At 45.7% G+C, this 18,409-nt stretch overlaps 1 protein-coding gene across 1 annotated transcript in view; it reads left to right on the forward strand.

Annotated features, from left to right (window-relative positions):
• LOC144723907 (gamma-aminobutyric acid receptor subunit gamma-2-like) overlaps nucleotides 1–17,862 on the forward strand; it is a 49,108-nt gene extending 31,246 nt beyond the window's left edge. Inside the window, exon 6 of the mRNA XM_078602685.1 lies at nucleotides 17,633–17,862. Within this exon, the coding sequence (XP_078458811.1) occupies nucleotides 17,633–17,862 (230 nt within the window). The remainder of the gene's footprint in view (nucleotides 1–17,632) is intronic.
• Nucleotides 17,863–18,409: the final 547 nt, after the last annotated feature.

Raw genomic sequence — 18,409 nt, forward strand, 5'->3', positions numbered from 1 at the left:
CGTTGAACATGCATGAAGAGACAGTCTCTACATGGTGGCAGCTAGCTGGACTCGACTTCTCCCCTTTTGGTGCAGAAGAGATGGTAGTGCAGTTCGTTCACCAGTGCTGCTATTAGCAACATACATGTGTAGTGGGTTCGAATTAGGTGCACACACACACACAGCTTGGAGGCAACACTATTTATTAAACGGTAAGTAATATAACACTGTACATGAGGTGGTGACCACCTTCCTCAACTCACTAACACTCTGGAACGCGACACAGACTGGACCAGGCAGGCAACGGCCTGCCTGGCCCAGGACGACGACCCATGATGTCTTCACTTCGGAGTACAGTACAACAGCCTCGCTCTGCGTTCACACCACGCTTATATATTTGCTTTTGCGTGGCTGGCTCCGCCCCGGCGTGGCTGGCTCTCTTCAGGCCACGCCTCCCTTCCCAGGACACGCCTCACTTCCCCCACCTCTGGGAAGGTCCGGATCCCTCCACCACGTGACCCCCCAGGCACCCCCTTGGGGCCCCCAGCCTTCGTACAGTAGTGACCGTTCTATGTCACTACATCACCCCGCCCTGTATAAACACACAGCCGTCCCCGGCTGTAACACAACTGTGAAACATCGAAAAGGTGTGCCTCCGAACCAGCAACATCAATAAATGACCGGCGACTGATAAGAAATACAATCACGTAATATATACAGAATCGACGAGGGTAAAAGGGAACTGCATAGAAAATGGGGAATTAACAACAAATATACATTAAAACTGGCTAACCCACTTACGTTCCAGCACAGCCCCCCCCTGTGAGAATCACGCATGCACTGACATGTGAGTGTGGCCATTGGAACGACGGCGTAGGCAATGAGCAAGGAGTCTGAGAGGCATGTAGAGCAGCCAGTCTTCAACGAGTCCATGTGGCCGGGCCTGGGGAACCAGAAGCGGCCCAAAGGGCACGGCCCCTCCCCCCAGGAGTCAGAACAGGAGGAGCAGGAGTAGCTGACGCATGCTCCACTCCCCCCCCAGTCCATAGCCGGTCGGCATAACCGGCGACTCCAAGGTGCCAGGTAGATACTGCCTCCTGTGACGAGAACCAAACCCTCCTGAGGCATCACTCAACGAACACTCGCCTCCGCTCTTCGGACATGACAGTCACCCGTTAGCACCCCCCCGCCTTTCCGACGTGGCGTCACAACCAGTAGCACGCGTCGGCCATATCGGGGGGAAGAATTTCCATGTTACCACCCCACCGCCTTTCCGACGCGGCGTCACAACCAGTAGCACGCGTCGGCCATATCGGGGGGGGAATTTCCATGTTACCACCCCACCGCCTTTCCGACGCGGCGTCACAACCAGTAGCACGCGTCGGCCATATCAGGGGGATTTTAACCCAGTCTCTCTCCAAGACTCGCATCGCAGCATATAGCTGTACCGACCGAGCTGAGACCCAGTCTCTCTCCAAGACTCGCATCGCAGCATATAGCTGTACCGACCGAGCTGAGACGACCCAGTCTCTCTCCAAGACTCGCATCGCAGCATATAGCTGTACCGACCGAGCTGAGACGACCCATCGTTCACTCACTACACAACATGCCCCCTAACAACTGAGGGATACAGTCCCAACGTAACAGGACAACTCCACCTGAACCTTACAAATCTCCAGCCCACTGTTTAAACGCACCTCGGAGTGTCTCGTGATGGGACCACACTCTCTGAGCCATGTGAGCGCACAGCCCACTAGGCTAGACAAGCCACGGAGTGTCTCAATCTCCGGGCTGTCAGGTCAAGCTGTCAGACACAGCATGACGGGACCACACTCTCTGAGCCATGTGAGCGCACAGCCCACTAGGCTAGACAAACCATGGAGTGTCTCGATCTCCGGGCTGTCAGGTCAAGCCGTCAGACACAGCATGACGGGACCACACTCTCTGAGCCATGTGAGCGCACAGCCCACTAGGCTAGACAAGCCACGGAGTGTCTCGATCTCCGGGCTGTCAGGTCAAGCCGTCAGACACAGCATGACGGGACCACAATGGGCCATCCTGGTCAGGATCTGCGCCCCAAGATAAGTGACAGCCAGCACCACAATTCAAAATCCCTGGCAGCATGTCACCATCGCAATTTAAAACCATCACAACACATACAATTTGAATTATGATCCCCCACAGAACTGATCCAATGCCGAACAGGTACGCACAATTTGTGACGATCCCGAATATTCAATGGACACAACAATACACCTCACTTCCCGTATCCTTACACATCATCTCCGAGACTCGCATTGCAGCATGCAGCTGTACCAACCGAGTGGAGAGAGCAACGCAATTTGACAGCAATTAACGGAAACGCACCCCCGATCGATGTAGAACACAAGGGGCATTCCCGCACAAAAGACATCATCTGTGCAACAACGGACAGGAGCCAACCAGTGAGGTTGAAACACACCGATCCTGTCATTTCAAAAACCCCTTCAACATTAACCATGGGACTCAGGGCATTCGAATTTTGAGAGCAAAAAAACTATACACAAACCCCAAGAATCGCCGAATTGATTAATACAGTATATGCAGTATATGAAATTTGTACAGTCAATCATTTTGTGCAATGCTCCATCCAGTCCCCACATGGCAACACACACAATCAATACTCCAGACAATCCGTACATAGTAAATAATCACAAGCAAGTACCCAACAGTCCATACACTGTTAACAATTCCAAGCAAAGCTCCATACGGTCTGTACCTTGGCAACAATGACGATCAAAGTTTCTTACAGTTACACGTGACAATCACGAGCGAAACTCCATACAGTATACACAATAACAATGGCGATTTCGCAACAAAACGATGTAACAACACGAGTCATTAACACGCAACCTACAGGATATCAACAGAGCTCGGGACACCCAATAACGAATTAATCATTAACTACACCCAGAAGATACCGATCTCGACGCCGTAATTAACAACAACACTTGTTACAAGCAGAAACCCGCATGGTCGCCGCGTCAATTTATCACGCACACAACCGGACGAACACGCTCCGCAAACCAGCGAGTTAAAAAAACACGCGATCGCAACCCGGCACACGCAAGATGGGTGAAGATATTATTATTTTTCTTGAGGCCGGGTGCTTGTCATGTCACGACTCGCCTGGCAAACTGTGAATAGCGGAGGGCGGCAAGGTGGAGCACTGGGACGGCCCGAAGAATCTTTCATGGTGAACACGGCCTGCTCTTGCGAACCCATCCACCTCTCGCGCTCGAGCAGAAGACTGGAACTCCCCCTCTGCAGGCGTTGATGTCGGCGGGAGCGGCATTTCGGCAGCAGGAGCAGCGTTTTGGCGGGAACCGCGACCCGATCAGCCGCCGAGTTGGCGGGAGCGGCGTTTTGGCGGGAACCGCGCCCCGACCAGCCGCCGAAATGGCGGGCCCACCACGTGGCCCGCATGCCCGGGCCTCCCCCGCCAGCCCCCGCAGCGACGATGGTGTCCTCTCCCCGCGGCTCCGTCGCTCCGTTCCCGATGGCGGCGAAGCAGCAGTGCGATGCCAGTCCCGCCGCTCCGCGCGCAGCGCCATCTCTCTCTCTCTGTCACCGGGGCTGCCATCCCCGGGGCTGTCCGAAGGATGGTCGTCACACCGTCCCCGTTGTACGAAGGCGTCCAGGTGAGTTTTATATTTGTTTTTCGTGTGCCCATTTTACTTCCCTAGGATAACACCTAGCAATATTTATTTTTCCACCTTCTGACGCCAAATGTAGTGCGTTCGAATTAGGTGCACACACACACAGCTTGGAGGCAACACTATTTATTAAACGGTAAGTAATATAACACTGTACATGAGGTGGTGACCACCTTCCTCAACTCACTAACACTCTGGAACGCGACACAGACTGGACCAGGCAGGCAACGGCCTGCCTGGCCCAGGACGACGACCCATGATGTCTTCACTTCGGAGTACAGTACAACAGCCTCGCTCTGCGTTCACACCACGCTTATATATCTGCTTTTGCGTGGCTGGCTCCGCCCCGGCGTGGCTGGCTCTCTTCAGGCCACGCCTCCCTTCCCAGGAAACGCCTCACTTCCCCCACCTCTGGGAAGGTCCGGATCCCTCCACCACGTGACCCCCCAGGCACCCCCTTGGGGCCCCCAGCCTTCGTACAGGCCGACACAGTAGTGACCGTTCTATGTCACGACACATGCGACAGGTGAACTGCTCAATTTTCTGTAACAGCTCATCACTCACATTCCATAACTGCCCCAGTCGACTAAAAGTCTCTTGGCAGGAAGTGTCCTTTCTCACCATCTTCAGGGCATTCAGCTTCCCTCGACCAGCGAATGCACTGACAGTGTTGCAGCCTGTAAAGGCCTGTAAGCCAATTAGGCTGTCACAGATGCTGTCTCCAAGTGACCTTGCCAGTTTGCTGATATCGACAAACCGTGTGTGGTTCTGTGTCCCACACTTCTGGTAGATGGGACAGGTGATGTCCTTCTGGGAGCCAAGACAAAGCACCATGACATCAGTGTCCTCCGCTGTGATGATAACTGCCTTTTAGCCCACATTTGCTGCATGCAATGCATGCGGGAGCAGACGGGTGTCAGCTTCGTCATGCATGGAGTGCATCTCTGCTACTTCCTCACACTCATCTTCTGTCAACTTGTAGCAGGTTTCCTCACAGGTCATGTGCAACACCTTGCCATGCAGCATATCTCTGTATCGTGGGAGTTTCCACTCTTCCACCAGACACTTGATGAGACTGGTTTTGTTGGAGGGACTGCACGGGAATTTTTTCCACTGCTGGACGTCGTGTCCCCCTGCAAGGTTCTTGTACTGGAGAGTGGTGTCTGCACCCCGGTTAAGTCGTTCAGCATCTTTGATCGAAGTCTGTCGATATAACCCCATCTACGTCCATCAATGATGGAAGTAGATGGGGTTTGGATGTCTTCTGCAGGGGACACATTCTTTTAAAGCTCTCTGGCAAGTGCAGCCTTGTTTGTTTTTCGTAGGGACCCATCAGCTTTTGCCAGTGCCCATGGCAGTGTGCCCAGTGGGTGGGCAAGAACATCCTTCATATTCGCCTTCCTGCTTTCAGCCACCAGGATCATTTGGCTGAACAGGTTTCTATCTGCCTTCAGAACCACATCCTGTACCTTCTTTCCACGTGATGTTTTTGTGCTGATATTGGAGAATGTCTTTAGACTTTGCTTGGTCATCTTGTCGTGGAATTTCACAGATGGTGGGTCCTCAGCTAACATTGTTTGCTTAAATACCTGGTAGGTCTCTTCTTCTATCTCCAGATCTGTCTCATCAGGGGACATAGGATTGATCCAGTTATTCTCCATAAGGTCAATGAGAGACTGGACATTTGCTTAATCTCTCTTGATCCTTGGACCCTGTAGATCTGGATGGGACAGTTTGGACCTGCCTTGACCTATCAGGTATCTCAGCTGTCTGAGGTACATGCGTCTGTACTGAACTGTTTGGTCACGGCTCCTGGCTTCAAGCTGAATCCCTTTGTCCCTCCAGCTGTCTGGGTGTCTTTGTTCATCGCTTCTTCAAAAGCTTGGACAACAGAGATTCGACCAAAGGGATTGGTGGAGCCCAGTTGAACTGAGAAGCCTCCTTCCATGAATTCCGTATACACATCTAGGTGTGTAATGGGCAGCTGGGACATCTGGACGTAGTAGTAGGGGAGGTAGCATGCATAATTAATCCTATCATAAGCGAAGCACCATGGGATCATTGTTACATTGCTTGCCAAGTGTAGCATCCAGTCTCCCTCTCTGGATGCTCAGATGAGCCTCAACAAGATTTCAACCATGTCCAAATAGGACATCCAGAAGGTCGAGAGGCTGCCATTTCCACCACTGAGGAACTCGCGGTAGACTTCAAACAGTTCCATGATGTGTGTACATGAGCTGTTCTCGAGGACCTCCTTCAAAGCGGCTTGTGAGACTTCTTTCCCAAGGTTGTCAATGGTCCTCAGTGTCTCATCCAGATGAACCATATCGTTCATGTGAGTTGTTTCCAACCAGGACAGGAAATCATTCCATGTCAGTCACATGAGAGCCTCATACAGGTGTTTGTGTAGTCGCACTGCCCTGTTGTACTTGCGGCCATCCATAACACCAGAATCATTCCAGACTGAATGCAGAGATCTCGGAGTCCAGCATCTTGGAAACGCTTTCCTATTATTGCCAGCAGTGTGCAGATGGTGCGGAATACCCCAAGCCTGACGATGTTATCATGGAAGGTGTTAAGATGTTAAAATACCAAACTGAAACTTTTTACAAGGAATCATGTCTGCATTAACCACAATGCTTGTGGTCATAATGCAAAAAAATATATACTGTGATAATATATGCATTGTCCTTGAAACTGATTGGTCCACACCAGAGACAGCTTTCTTTTGAGCCTCGTCTCAAATGGTGTTAGACCAGAGGATGACAAAAGACGTACAGCACAAAGACAATGCACTATCAGAGTAATGAGAGCTCGGGGCGAGCATCTACATCATGGGACCTCCTTTGCCAGTACCAAAATATGATAATAGCTTTTCCCCTTTTTTCTGGCAACAAAACAGTTGTTAAGATGTTAAAACACCAAACTGAAACCTTTAACAAGGAATTATGTCTGAATTAACCGCCGTGCTTGTGGTCAGAATGCAAACAAAAAATATACAATGATATGCAATTCAACTAGGTTATTTCTTTAAATGTGAAGACAAATTGCGATGAAAGATGCTAGAAAACGCTAATTTCAGGCTTTGTGTACTTGGCAAAGTTTGTATAAAATCGTAAAAACTAACCATTTATAAAATATAAATAGTTAGTTTTTATGATTTTAATCATCAATTATTACCAATAACAAAGTTAATGGTAACAAAGTTAATGGTAATAATTATGTGCATGTTATGAACGTTTACAATTTACATAAGCAAAATATCAAAATTGACAAACTGAGCAACAATCTTTATTTTTGCCTGTAGTGTCTGGCCTTAACTAATACAGTAATCTTAACAGGTACGTTACCAATACATTGGGGGTAAAGTTAGCACTTAATATATCTTTACTGAACATAAATAATACAGAACCACCAGTACTTGCCTCACCTGCCAGTACGTGATCATGAGCAAACAAGCTGCTAGGAACAGAAGGAAAATAGATATCACTAATCTATTCCTGACTTAACTAAGTCACTGAAATTGAAGAACAAGCGTGCATAAATGCAAGGATATGTATGAAATACATGCATTGGGGTCATACATCTATTTTATACATTATTTATCGTCTTAATAAACAGCAGAGGTGTTGTAATCTTTCAGTTGTAACGTCCGGGCAAATATGCGTGATTGCGATAGGTGCAAAAACAGGTTTTCCGCTAGAAAAATTAAACAGCTGCTCGTTTGGAAAGGTTATTATATATTATTTTACTTCTGTAGTGACATCACAGATGTCACTGTGTAATGCTGGCTCTAGACAGGCACGGCGTGCGATGTATTGCCATTGCGGGCGCCATGTATATGTGGGTGCAGTACCGGCCCTAAAGGGGCTCAGTGAGCGCTGTCTGACAGTGCTGAGTGGCACCACGCTCTGCGTACAGTGCCGACTCCTACAGGATAGGCTGTGAGAGTCCCGGCCATGGGAACGGGGTTACCAAGGGCCATGTGACTCTGGTTGACCCTAAAGGACATGTGACCAGTAAAGTCTACACAGGGGCCCCAGGTGGGGGCTAGGGGTGGTTACGTGTCAGGGTCAAGAACCTGCTAGAGGACTCGGCTTATATAACAGAGGATATAAGCCGGGTCCCCGAGCGTGACTGGCTCCTGTTGTTCATCCTGAAGAATCTATGTTCTACGTTCTACGTCCTACAAGAGTCACCAACACGTGGACCTGGTTCTGCACCAGGGTCCGGTCCATCGTAGCTTATTCAAGTGTAATTAGTGTAGTTGGCCTGGTGGTCCACCACCATAGGTTGTCAATGTGTTAAGGGGTAGTACTCCATGTGTTGGTTTGAATAAATGAATTGCCTCAAAGAAGTGCGTCTGCGACTCGGATGAACTCACTACACTTCTGTTGGTGTAACAAATAAAATGGCACCATTAAAGTTTTGCCACCTTGGGTGGTACCAATATCTGGTCTGGCCCAAGGACTATTTGTTCATAATAGCATCACTAGCCCAGCCCACCTCTTTTATGACCATTGGGCTACACCCATTTCAAACCTTTAAAACAGCCTGCCCCAGCAGCTTTCCCCCTCTTTTTGTTTTCTTGATGACGATTGCTTGTGTTGCGATCGAAACTTCGTTATAGTTGTATTATTTTTTATTCACTTAATTTTCATTTTTATTATTTTATTGTCATTATCTACGTGACTTTACCGAAAGACCCAAAGAATAACATCAGAACTTTATATATCCTTCATTTACACTAGATTATCTTTACGAGAGTCATTGTGACTCCCTACTCTAGACAGACAACGGACAAAAATAATGTGTCAACACTTTCAACATTAGTTTCAAAGCAGTAAAAATACAATTCTCTGCTGATGTGTGTCGTGGGTTACATATGTTACCCAAGCCAAACGTGCATACATTGAACATGACGTAACTATTTTACGAGGTAAAATGCCTATTTAAAACTGGTCAGCCAGAAATGTTTTTAAAATGTTATTCTCATCAGGCTCCATGGTGTTAAGCGCTGTCTCCAACCGTTAACTCAATCTCTCTGGCCTCTCTATATGCCATGAAGAAGGGCCATTTGCCTCAAACATCACCCGTTATGTATTGTTTCTTTTAAGGCCGTGGTGTTATTGACGGCTGTGTTAAGTGTTTTTGTTGTTGATTTTGCTTGTGCACCATTGCCAACGCACTATATAATTTGCGACAAATTTAGAATTACCTTCAGATTCATTGCAAATTCCTGAGCAGGCCCAGACTAGCCTTAGGGCAGTAGTCAGTAGGGCAAATTCCAGGTGGGCCGGTCCATTCCGAGGGCCGATGGGCCATTCTGTGCGGGGAAATTGCAAATGTGATCAGAGTAAAAAATATATAACATTTTTTTGTAATCTTTGGTTCTTGCGGTAAAGTCACGTAGATAGAAAAACTGATAATAATGAAAAAAAAGTGAGCGTACTGGCAGTCTATAATGTAGACTGTAGCCTGGTAGACTGTAGCCTGGGTTTTAAGCTGGTGAACGTACTGGCAGTCTATAATGTAGACTTATTCTGGTTCTTTAAGTAATAAAAATAAAATTAAAATAAACACAATCGGTCGTCATCATGACGACCACTTGTGTTGCGATCGAAACGTATCAACATTATAGACTGTCAATACGCTCACCAGCTTAAAAACCAGGCTACAGTCTATCGGGCTACAGTCTACATTATAGACTCCCATTACGCTAACTTTTTTTTTATTATATTTTTTTCTATCTACGTGACTTTACCGAAAGAACCAACGAATATAAATGTCTGCAGTCACGAAAGTTTTAAGTCAAAATGTAATTTTTTTTTACCTCAAATGTGTAGGCTTCATTGCTTATTTACACTCTCAGTTGGGCATTCAGTCCTATATATTTGGCTGCTTCAAAGATTCTTCCTCACCGGTACCCCATGTATTTTTGGACCCAGCTCCAAATGTGCCAATGAGATTGTGCATAAATTTGGGCCTGCTATGTTTACAAATGCCTGGGCCGATTTTTAGTCCCAGTCCGTCACTGTACCCGAGGCTACTTTTTAAAGTCATAGAGTCTAACGGGTATTGTACGTTTAAAACGCATGCTCTATTACCACCAGTGTAAGATTCGTAATACATTTTTGGATCAAATCGCCACGTGTGGTATACAATGGACATGCATGACGTGTCGGGTGGAGGAGGGTGTACGACACACACTGTAATTAGACCCATGCCATCTGAATAAGGAATCACCGATGCATTGATAATTATAAAAATATGGTTTAATAGACATTTTAGTCCCGCATGCACTGCTCCCTTTTTCCATTTCGGCATCTCACACATACAGTGAGGGAAAAAGTATTTGATCTCCTGCTGATTTTGTACGTTTGCACACTAATGAAGAAATTATCAGTCTATAATTTTAATGGTAGGTGTATTTGAACAGTGAGAGACAGAATAACAACAACAACATCCAGAAAAACGCATGTCAAAAATGTTATAAATTGATTTGCATTTTAATTAGGGAAATAAGTATTTGACCCCTCTGCAAAACATGACTTAGTACTTGGTGGCAAAACCCTTGTTGGCAATCACAGAGGTCAGACGTTTTTTGTAGTTGGCCACCAGGTTTGCACACATCTCAGGAGGGATTTTGTCCCACTCCTCTTTGCAGATCTTCCCCAAGTCATTAAGGGTTCGAGGCTGACGTTTGGCAACTCGAACCTTCAGCTCCCTCCACAGATTTTCTATGGGATTAAGGTCTAGAGACTGGCTAGGCCACTCCAGGACCTTAATGTGCTTCTTCTTGAGCCACTCCTTTGTTGCCTTGGCCGTGTGTTTTGGGTCATTGTCATGCTGGAATACCCATCCACGACCCATTTTGAATGCCCTGGCTGAGGGAAGGAGGTTCTCACCCAAGATTTGACGGTACATGGCCCTGTCCATCGTCCCTTTGATGCGGTGAAGTTGTCCTGTCCCCTTAGCAGAAAAACACCCCCAAAGCATAATGTTTCCACCTCTATGTTTGACGGTGGGGATGGTGTTATTGGGGTCATAGGCAGCATTCCTCCTCCTCCAAACACGGCGAGTTGAGTTGATGCCAAAGAGATCCATTTTGGTCTCATCTGACCAGAAAAACTTTCACCCAGCTGTCCTCTGAATCATTCAGATGTTAATTGGCAAACTTCAGACGGGCATGTATATGTGCTTTCTTGAGCAGGGGGACCTTGCGGGCGCTGCAGGATTTCAGTACTTCACGGCGTAGTGTGTTACCAACTGTTTTCTTGCTGACTATGGTCCCAGCTGCCTTGAGATCATTGACAAGATCCTCCCGTGTAGTTCTGGGCTGATTCCTCACCGTTCTCATGATCATTGCAACTCCACGAGGTGAGATCTTGCATGGAGCCCCAGAGCGAGGGAGATTGTTTCTGACATTTGCGAATAATCGCACCAACTGTTTGTCACCTTCTCACCAAGCTGCTTGGCGATGGTCTTGTAACCCATTCCAGCCTTGTGTAGGTCTACAATCTTGTCCCTGACATCCTTGGAGAGCTCTCTTGGTCTTGGCCATCGTGGAGAGTTTGGAATCTGGTTGATTGATTGTTTCTGTGAACAGGTGTCTTTTATACAGGTGTAACGGGTTCCGGAGACACTTGTAGAGGTAACTTCTTTATTACAATCCAACAGCACTCCAACAGTCCTGATACTCTGTTACAGCCTAGGTACACAGCCTAGGTACACTACTCTGGCTACGCTCTGGAACTCACCTCACAAGGACATAGAGCCGGGAGTTCCAGAGTCCCACCACTGGCCCTCACATCGTCCCAGGGTCCTCAGATGGCTGGTCTTGGGTCTTGGGTCTTGAGCTACAACTGGCCCTGATCGTCCAGGGAGCTTCCCTTTTATGCCTAGTCCCCAACGAGGGGTGGGGCCGTGTGCGCTTCCAGATATCCGACAGAGCATACACAGCCCCCCCCCCCCCCCCCCCCCCCCGTTGGTGGCGCCAAGGGGCTTAAGCGCCTGGGCCGCCCGGGAACCCAGCGCCTGGCGCCAAGGGGCTTAAGCATCTGGGCCGCCTGGGAACCCAGCGCCCGGCGCCAAGGGGCCCACGCGCCTGGGCCGCCCAGGGTCCCAGAGCCCCCCAGCAGCCCCTCCCATGTCACTACACAGGTAACAAGCTGAGATTAGGAGCACTCCCTTTAAGAGTGTGCTCCTAATCTCAGCTCGTTACCTGTATAAAAGACACCTGGGAGCCAGAAAACTTTCTGATTGAGAGGGGGTCAAATACTTATTTCCCTCATTAAAATGCAAATCAATTTATAACATTTTTGACATGCATTTTTGCTGGATTTTGTTGTTGTTATTCTGTCTCTCACTGTTCAAATAAGCCTACCATTAAAATTATAGACTGATCATTTCTTTGTCAGTGAGAAAACGTACAAAATCAGCAGGGGATCAAATACTTTTTTCCCTCACTGTATATATATATATCACTTTAATATCAAGATAACTAAAGTAACTACATTCAATGAGATTTGGAAAGTGTATGATATCAGAAGCACAATAACTCAGCAGTGATGTCAGATTTGGATACCAAGTAGCATCCTTGCTTGATCAATCTCAGCACAATCTCTATGTTTCTGTCTCCAGCAATTCGGAGGAGTAGATGTCTCTCTGTCTGTCTGATAAATAAGTCATCACATCTGAATTTGACTAAATTAAATGCAGAATATTTTTTTTCATCACGGTCTTATCAATGCCAATATACTAATGATTCGTTTTTTTTATCGAATGCCTATTACAGCGGGGCATATATTTAAAAGCTTTGTACGCGATAAGCAATTTACATCACATCTGATAAGAGCACATTTGAAAAGGGGCACACCCAGTGGCAGCTGTCCCTGTGGGCACAAGGTGGCTCAGTTCCTGGCCTGTGAGTGGGCATCGGTCTCTCAGTCGGGAGTGATGGCTGCTACATGTAATCCCAATTGAGTAATTGTGTTTTGCCATTCATTAGTGACGATTAAGCACTAACTCATCACAATACGATTTTCTCTCTCATTTAGTTCCTCGCATTTTAACCTTGGTCCTCAACAGCACGAGCATTATTCTCCAAACTCGCCCATTCTTCCCCCACTCATAGCGATACTTGTATTGATGACCTTCATTCCTTTCACAACCGCCTGTTATTTTCTTGCCAGGCAACAATGTGAACAAAGCATGTATTCAATCCACTTTTGGAAATTGCAAATTAATGTTTCAGTTGGCTCAGGCTATCATGCTTTATAGCTCAATAAATGTTTTTTCTCTGTGCCGAATCAACATTAGTTGTTCCCGGAGCTAGGCTTGGCCTCGACCATATAAATGTGGGATTTATTTCTTGGTTACCAACAGAGACGAACGATAATCCACGGCTTCTGTATGAGCATGGAGAGACTCTATTACTTTTGACCTTGTTCTCACCAAATATAGCATCACTCGAAATTATTTGTCAATTATAACCGCAGCTGTTTTGGTTTAATATTTGAGGTATCACGTTAAAACATTGGCAGATTAGGAAGTAGGTTTAAATAGAATGATTCAAAGAAAGTAAAAATAAGTACTCCATAGTAATGGCTTGAACAATTTTCTTTAACAAATTAGATAGTCAAAGTGATTTCAAACGAGAAGCAAGACATTGCTCATCTCCTGTTTCTAGCCTGAGCCAGGGATGAGAACCTCTCTCCATAAGACAGCCACTGATGGCTTCCCTACAGAAGACTACTCGTTTAGTCAACCAATGGGTGGACACAATAACCCAAAGACAATTTCGACTCGCAACCCTCGCGATCGCAAGGCGCTCGCTTTACCGACAAAGGCTCCCAGATCGATAGCTCGATATATAAAGTACGTTACATAAATGCATTAAGTGGAGATATTTTTTTGGGTTCTTAGAGTGAGTTGCCTGCGTGTAGAATGCAAAGGTGACGATAAAACATCCACGCATCCTCCCGATTCCAAAATGCCTAACCAGACGAGATGACGTCGGGTAATGAAAGTCAATCAATCCAAGTTTATTTCTCATATGCACAGGATATAGTGAAGTGTACACAGTACAATTGCATACTTACTTGGGACCCACGTTTGTGAAATACACTTTTTGCAGCTGACGTATGATTTCATTGTCTTTAGTTTTTTTATATTGGATTTAATGAAAAAAAGATTATGATTTCAAATGAACTCAAAACAGGCTAATGCTGTTGAACGACATTAAAGCACGACAACTACGTAAACGTTGCTTAAAGCAACTTTCAATATTGCCGTGATTAACATTGCAACAGGCACCCAGTGAGTGGGTCGGTGGCAGGGCACGTACTGTACCTTATGATTGAAAGGTTTTGAATTCCATTCTGGATGAGCGTGACTCATGTGGAGCTCGTTCAGCCAAAGGGCTGAGGAGAGGGAGGAAGGGAAAAAAAAGCCCGGGTGCTGAATTCACAATGCAGACGCTGCATGCAAAATTCACCGCACTCTACCTCCATCGCATAACAAACCCCTGATGCATTATTTCAGACTCGTGTAATAAAAAAATCTGTTCTCTTGATGAATGCATATATGTATGTATTTGTGTATGCAGCCAATAATTTATGTCGACCTGTTGAGCAAACTTTACGGATGGCAAATCACCAGCAGTATTTTTTCCCCTCTCTTAACTAATGCAACGAATGACATGTAAATATAAATTGAATAACTGGTTACCCTTCATGAGAACGGACCTTAAGCCTTTGTGAACCCAGTTGCCTTCTCGAAAAGCTATTCCGTAATGAGCTGTGGCTGTCCACGTGTCCAACCTGCATGTAACTTTCCCTCCTTAAAGCAGAATGTGATACTATTTGCTATGCATTACAGGACCATAAAGGCCAGCATAACTAATTCATGTATTTGAGCCAAGCCAAAGTTTAATGTCACTATGCCCACAGTGAAATGCGTATAATAGATTATATATGGTTCCCGTGAGGAGCAACCCTGCTGGGGATATTAGTGCTTTATCGTGGAAACTGGTTGATATGTTTTCAACATAATCAGCCATGCCTTATCCACTTCTCTATGAAAGCTTCCTGCTGCGGTGGCGAGATGTTTACTACCTCGCCTGGAATACAGGAGCATATGGGTTCGATCCCAACCCTGATGCCTGTATATTTAGAATTAGCATTTTCACCCCATGGTCACGTGGATTTTTTCCTTCACATTTATAAACATGCGTTTTAAGTATTTGGCTTCTACAGATGTCTACATGATAAGCCAGCTATTATTTGTGGCCAGGTCACTTCTGAAAACGAGCAATATAGTCCAGTGGGCCTTACCTGGTAAAATAAAACAAAAAACTTCAGTTTAATAGTTTAAGAATGGCCATCTCTCTTCTGGGAATGTATCCTGCCTAACCACAATGTTAATTTCACAGTTTATACGATGTCGCTGGTTTGGATCTGTTCTCTAATGCATGAACTCCTCTTATTGTGTCTCAGTGTCAAATCTGAGAACACATTTCTTCATGCTTATTTGTGTAATTTTCAGCTTTTGTTCTTTTTATTGGTCCCTGTCCATGTGTTTCACAAAATACACTGCAAGTAAACTGAGCAAGTGATGAGTCGTGAAATGATGGCAACTTAACACTAATTGCGCATTGACATATATTCAACCAATGATCAGTCTTCTCATGCCTTAATAACAACTGTTCTATATAATTTTGAGTTTTTTGTACTATTTGTCTCTGTCCAAGTGTCTCACAAAATATACTATACATAGTGTATACATATATATATATATATTTTTTTTTTCCAAAGCAGATGTTGTATCTCTCAAAATTACATCAAGAAAACATTGCATGATTCTGAGAATGGCATTTATTTTAAATGCCTTATTTTTTGAGGCAACGCAATACGAATTTGATGCCGAATCTGAAACATTACAGTTGGCACGTTATAATGATTTACGTCACGTATTGATATTTTTCCGTATTAATATTCGTTTTAAGAAAAAAAAGTGATGTTAGACATCAAATGTTAAAGATGATTGAATACTAAAAAATAAGACGTGTTAAATGAAATTCCCTGTGTTATATTACTGTTCCTCATGGTAACTCTAATATAGGCTCTGTGTGAGAATGCTGTTTAGGTTAAAGGTGAAGCAATCCACGTTGTGTTTAATTAAAAAATAATATGTGCCTTTTTGCCTCTCAGTGTTACCTATTGCCAGCAAAGGGCTTTTTGCTGAAATACTGGTGGAAATTTGTGCGATTTAGACACATTAAAAACACATATATCTTTCAGAATGATGTTGTAGGCGGTTCATGAATATCACAACGTGTTACCTGAATTTTGTAAGCGATCTCAGTAAGTTGTTGGTGCAGGCAGCCGATGCACATGCTTCAATCGCACTGTCTAATACACTGCCCTGTTACATATTTTTTTTACAGTTTTACAACAATTTGGCGTGTGCTCCAGACGCTTGCAATGCCTGGCTTATTCCAACTCTGAGTGGGAGCGATTGCAACACATGCAATTGTCATGCAAACTGTGTATGACAGTGCGTCGAGGCCATGTTCAGGAACATTTATTCAACATTTATTTCGTTGCTGCTGGTCTGCTTCAGTGTAACGGATTTTCTTCATCATGAAGATTATTTTTTTTGTTAAATTACTCTATGGCTTATTGGGATAATGCTGTGACAGTGTCACAAGTCCTGAAGCTCCCAACACTGCGTTCATCCCAGTTCAACTCCCAGGTTCCCACCAGATATTGAGGTCCCTAGCTTTGATCTTCCACAATGCTCATGGGCCACAATCCTAAACCGTATGAATCAAGGCAGATCTGGATGCTTGATGCACTCTCCGGTGTGTGACTGGTCACCCAGAACAGACCCTGGAACGTGTAATGATTCAATGCCCAATTCGCAAATACCAAGGGGGCATTGTCACAGCGGTGATACACTCCAACTACTCCTGATACAAGCATCTGGCTCAACCGCCTCAGTCTAAAATTATCATTGTTGCTGTGCATCAAACATCAGCCATACGAAGAAGACCAGATATTCCCATGCGCAGCTTCGTTTGATGTTCTTAATATTGCTCAACAATGACTGCAAACAAATAATTGACAATTTGGCCAAGCTGATTGCAATACATAAGAAGCCTTTTCTTAATGTTCAGTTCTAATATTTGTCTCTGCCCTGCAAGAGTAATCTGATACTGTAGATCAAACAAAAAACACTCAACTTTGATGTGAAATCCACAATTTGGTTTTGTTATTTTTTTTACAAATAATGGGCTTTGTGCCTACAGAATGTAAACTATATGAGTGCACTGCATGTTTATATTTTGGTACTGGAGCTGTACTCAGCTGGTTTAATCGAACAACCAATGTGAACCACGCATCCTGCCTTGGTCATAGCCATCAGAATACCACGAGTTTAAATCGGGCCATCATCTCCCCAGATATGGTTAAATCTTAAATATTGTACTGTGGAATGTGTAACACTGGCTCAGTCAGGGACGCCACGGTGGCGAGATGTTAACTACCTCGCCAGGTATACAGGAGGTCGTGGGTTCGATCCCGACCCTGATCCCTGTATATTTTGGCTTTTCATGTTCTTCCCATTGTCGCTTGGATTTTTCTCCGGGTCCTCCAGTTTTCCCCTGCACATTTAGATACCTGCTTTCAGAGTATTGGGCTGCTATGAATTTCCACGCGATAAGCCCACTGCATTGAGCGATCATTTGTGGCCAGGTCATTTCTGAAAAAGAGCTATATAGCTCGGTGGGCCTTACCTCGTAAAATAAAAATAAAATGGTTTCGTTTTCGCTCAGTCCACCTTTAGCGATGGGCCACGACTCCATCGCTCGTTGGGCTTTTGAGGCGATGGTTTGATTTCCACTGAGTGAAGCGTCGCCTGCCCTGCCTTGCCATGCTTTGCTTCTCCCATCGCAGGGATCACGACGGTGCTGACCATGACCACTCTGAGCACCATCTCCCGCAAGTCGCTGCCCAAGGTTTCCTATGCAACAGCCATGGACCTCTTCGTCACCGTCTGCTTCTTCTTCGTCTTTGCCGCCATGATCGAGTTCGCCATGCTCACGTTCTTCGTCAGCAAGAAGAAGCTCAGTGGTGGCAAGAAAAAGAAGAAAAGGCACGCGCCGGTGAGACGCGGAACGCCGTGATGCTTTGTTACACCATGGGCAGACAGGCGGCTGGGTGGCTCGGGGCCGTGACAGTGCTGCTGTGAGCAGTGTCAGAGAGCCGGTCAATCATTGCAGAGACGTTGAACCTACCTCAACGCCCCCGTAAATGGCTTTTGTGCTGATATTTTGAAGGAGGGAGGAAAAACAAAGCTAAATGTGTGGGAAAAAAACATATATCTGGCACTATTTCTTTTGACCTGGATACTGAAAGTTGATCTGGACACTGAAATTATCGTTCTTGTTTTTGCAATAGAAGACAGCGCCTGTCTTATCCAGTCGTCTTCTTGTTGTTTAAACGGGGTCAGCCCCTCTAATTTTTCGCGTTGCACTATTTTCGGCATCCTCCTGCCCTAGATCAACTCTCGCCATTCCCAGTCCACCTCATCTTCGTTCTGCCTCTTGGTTTCTTGCGTTGGACGTCTGTCTGAATAACTCTCCGTTGCCATCCCACGCCTTGGGATCTGTCCTCAGGCTGTGTCCCCAACACTACAGTTGTGATCCTCCCATATTGTCATTCATTGCTGAT

The sequence above is a fragment of the Lampetra planeri genome, chromosome 19 (genome assembly GCF_965212315.1).
Source record: "Lampetra planeri chromosome 19, kcLamPlan1.2.h2, whole genome shotgun sequence".
Taxonomy (NCBI): Eukaryota; Metazoa; Chordata; class Hyperoartia; order Petromyzontiformes; family Petromyzontidae; genus Lampetra; species Lampetra planeri.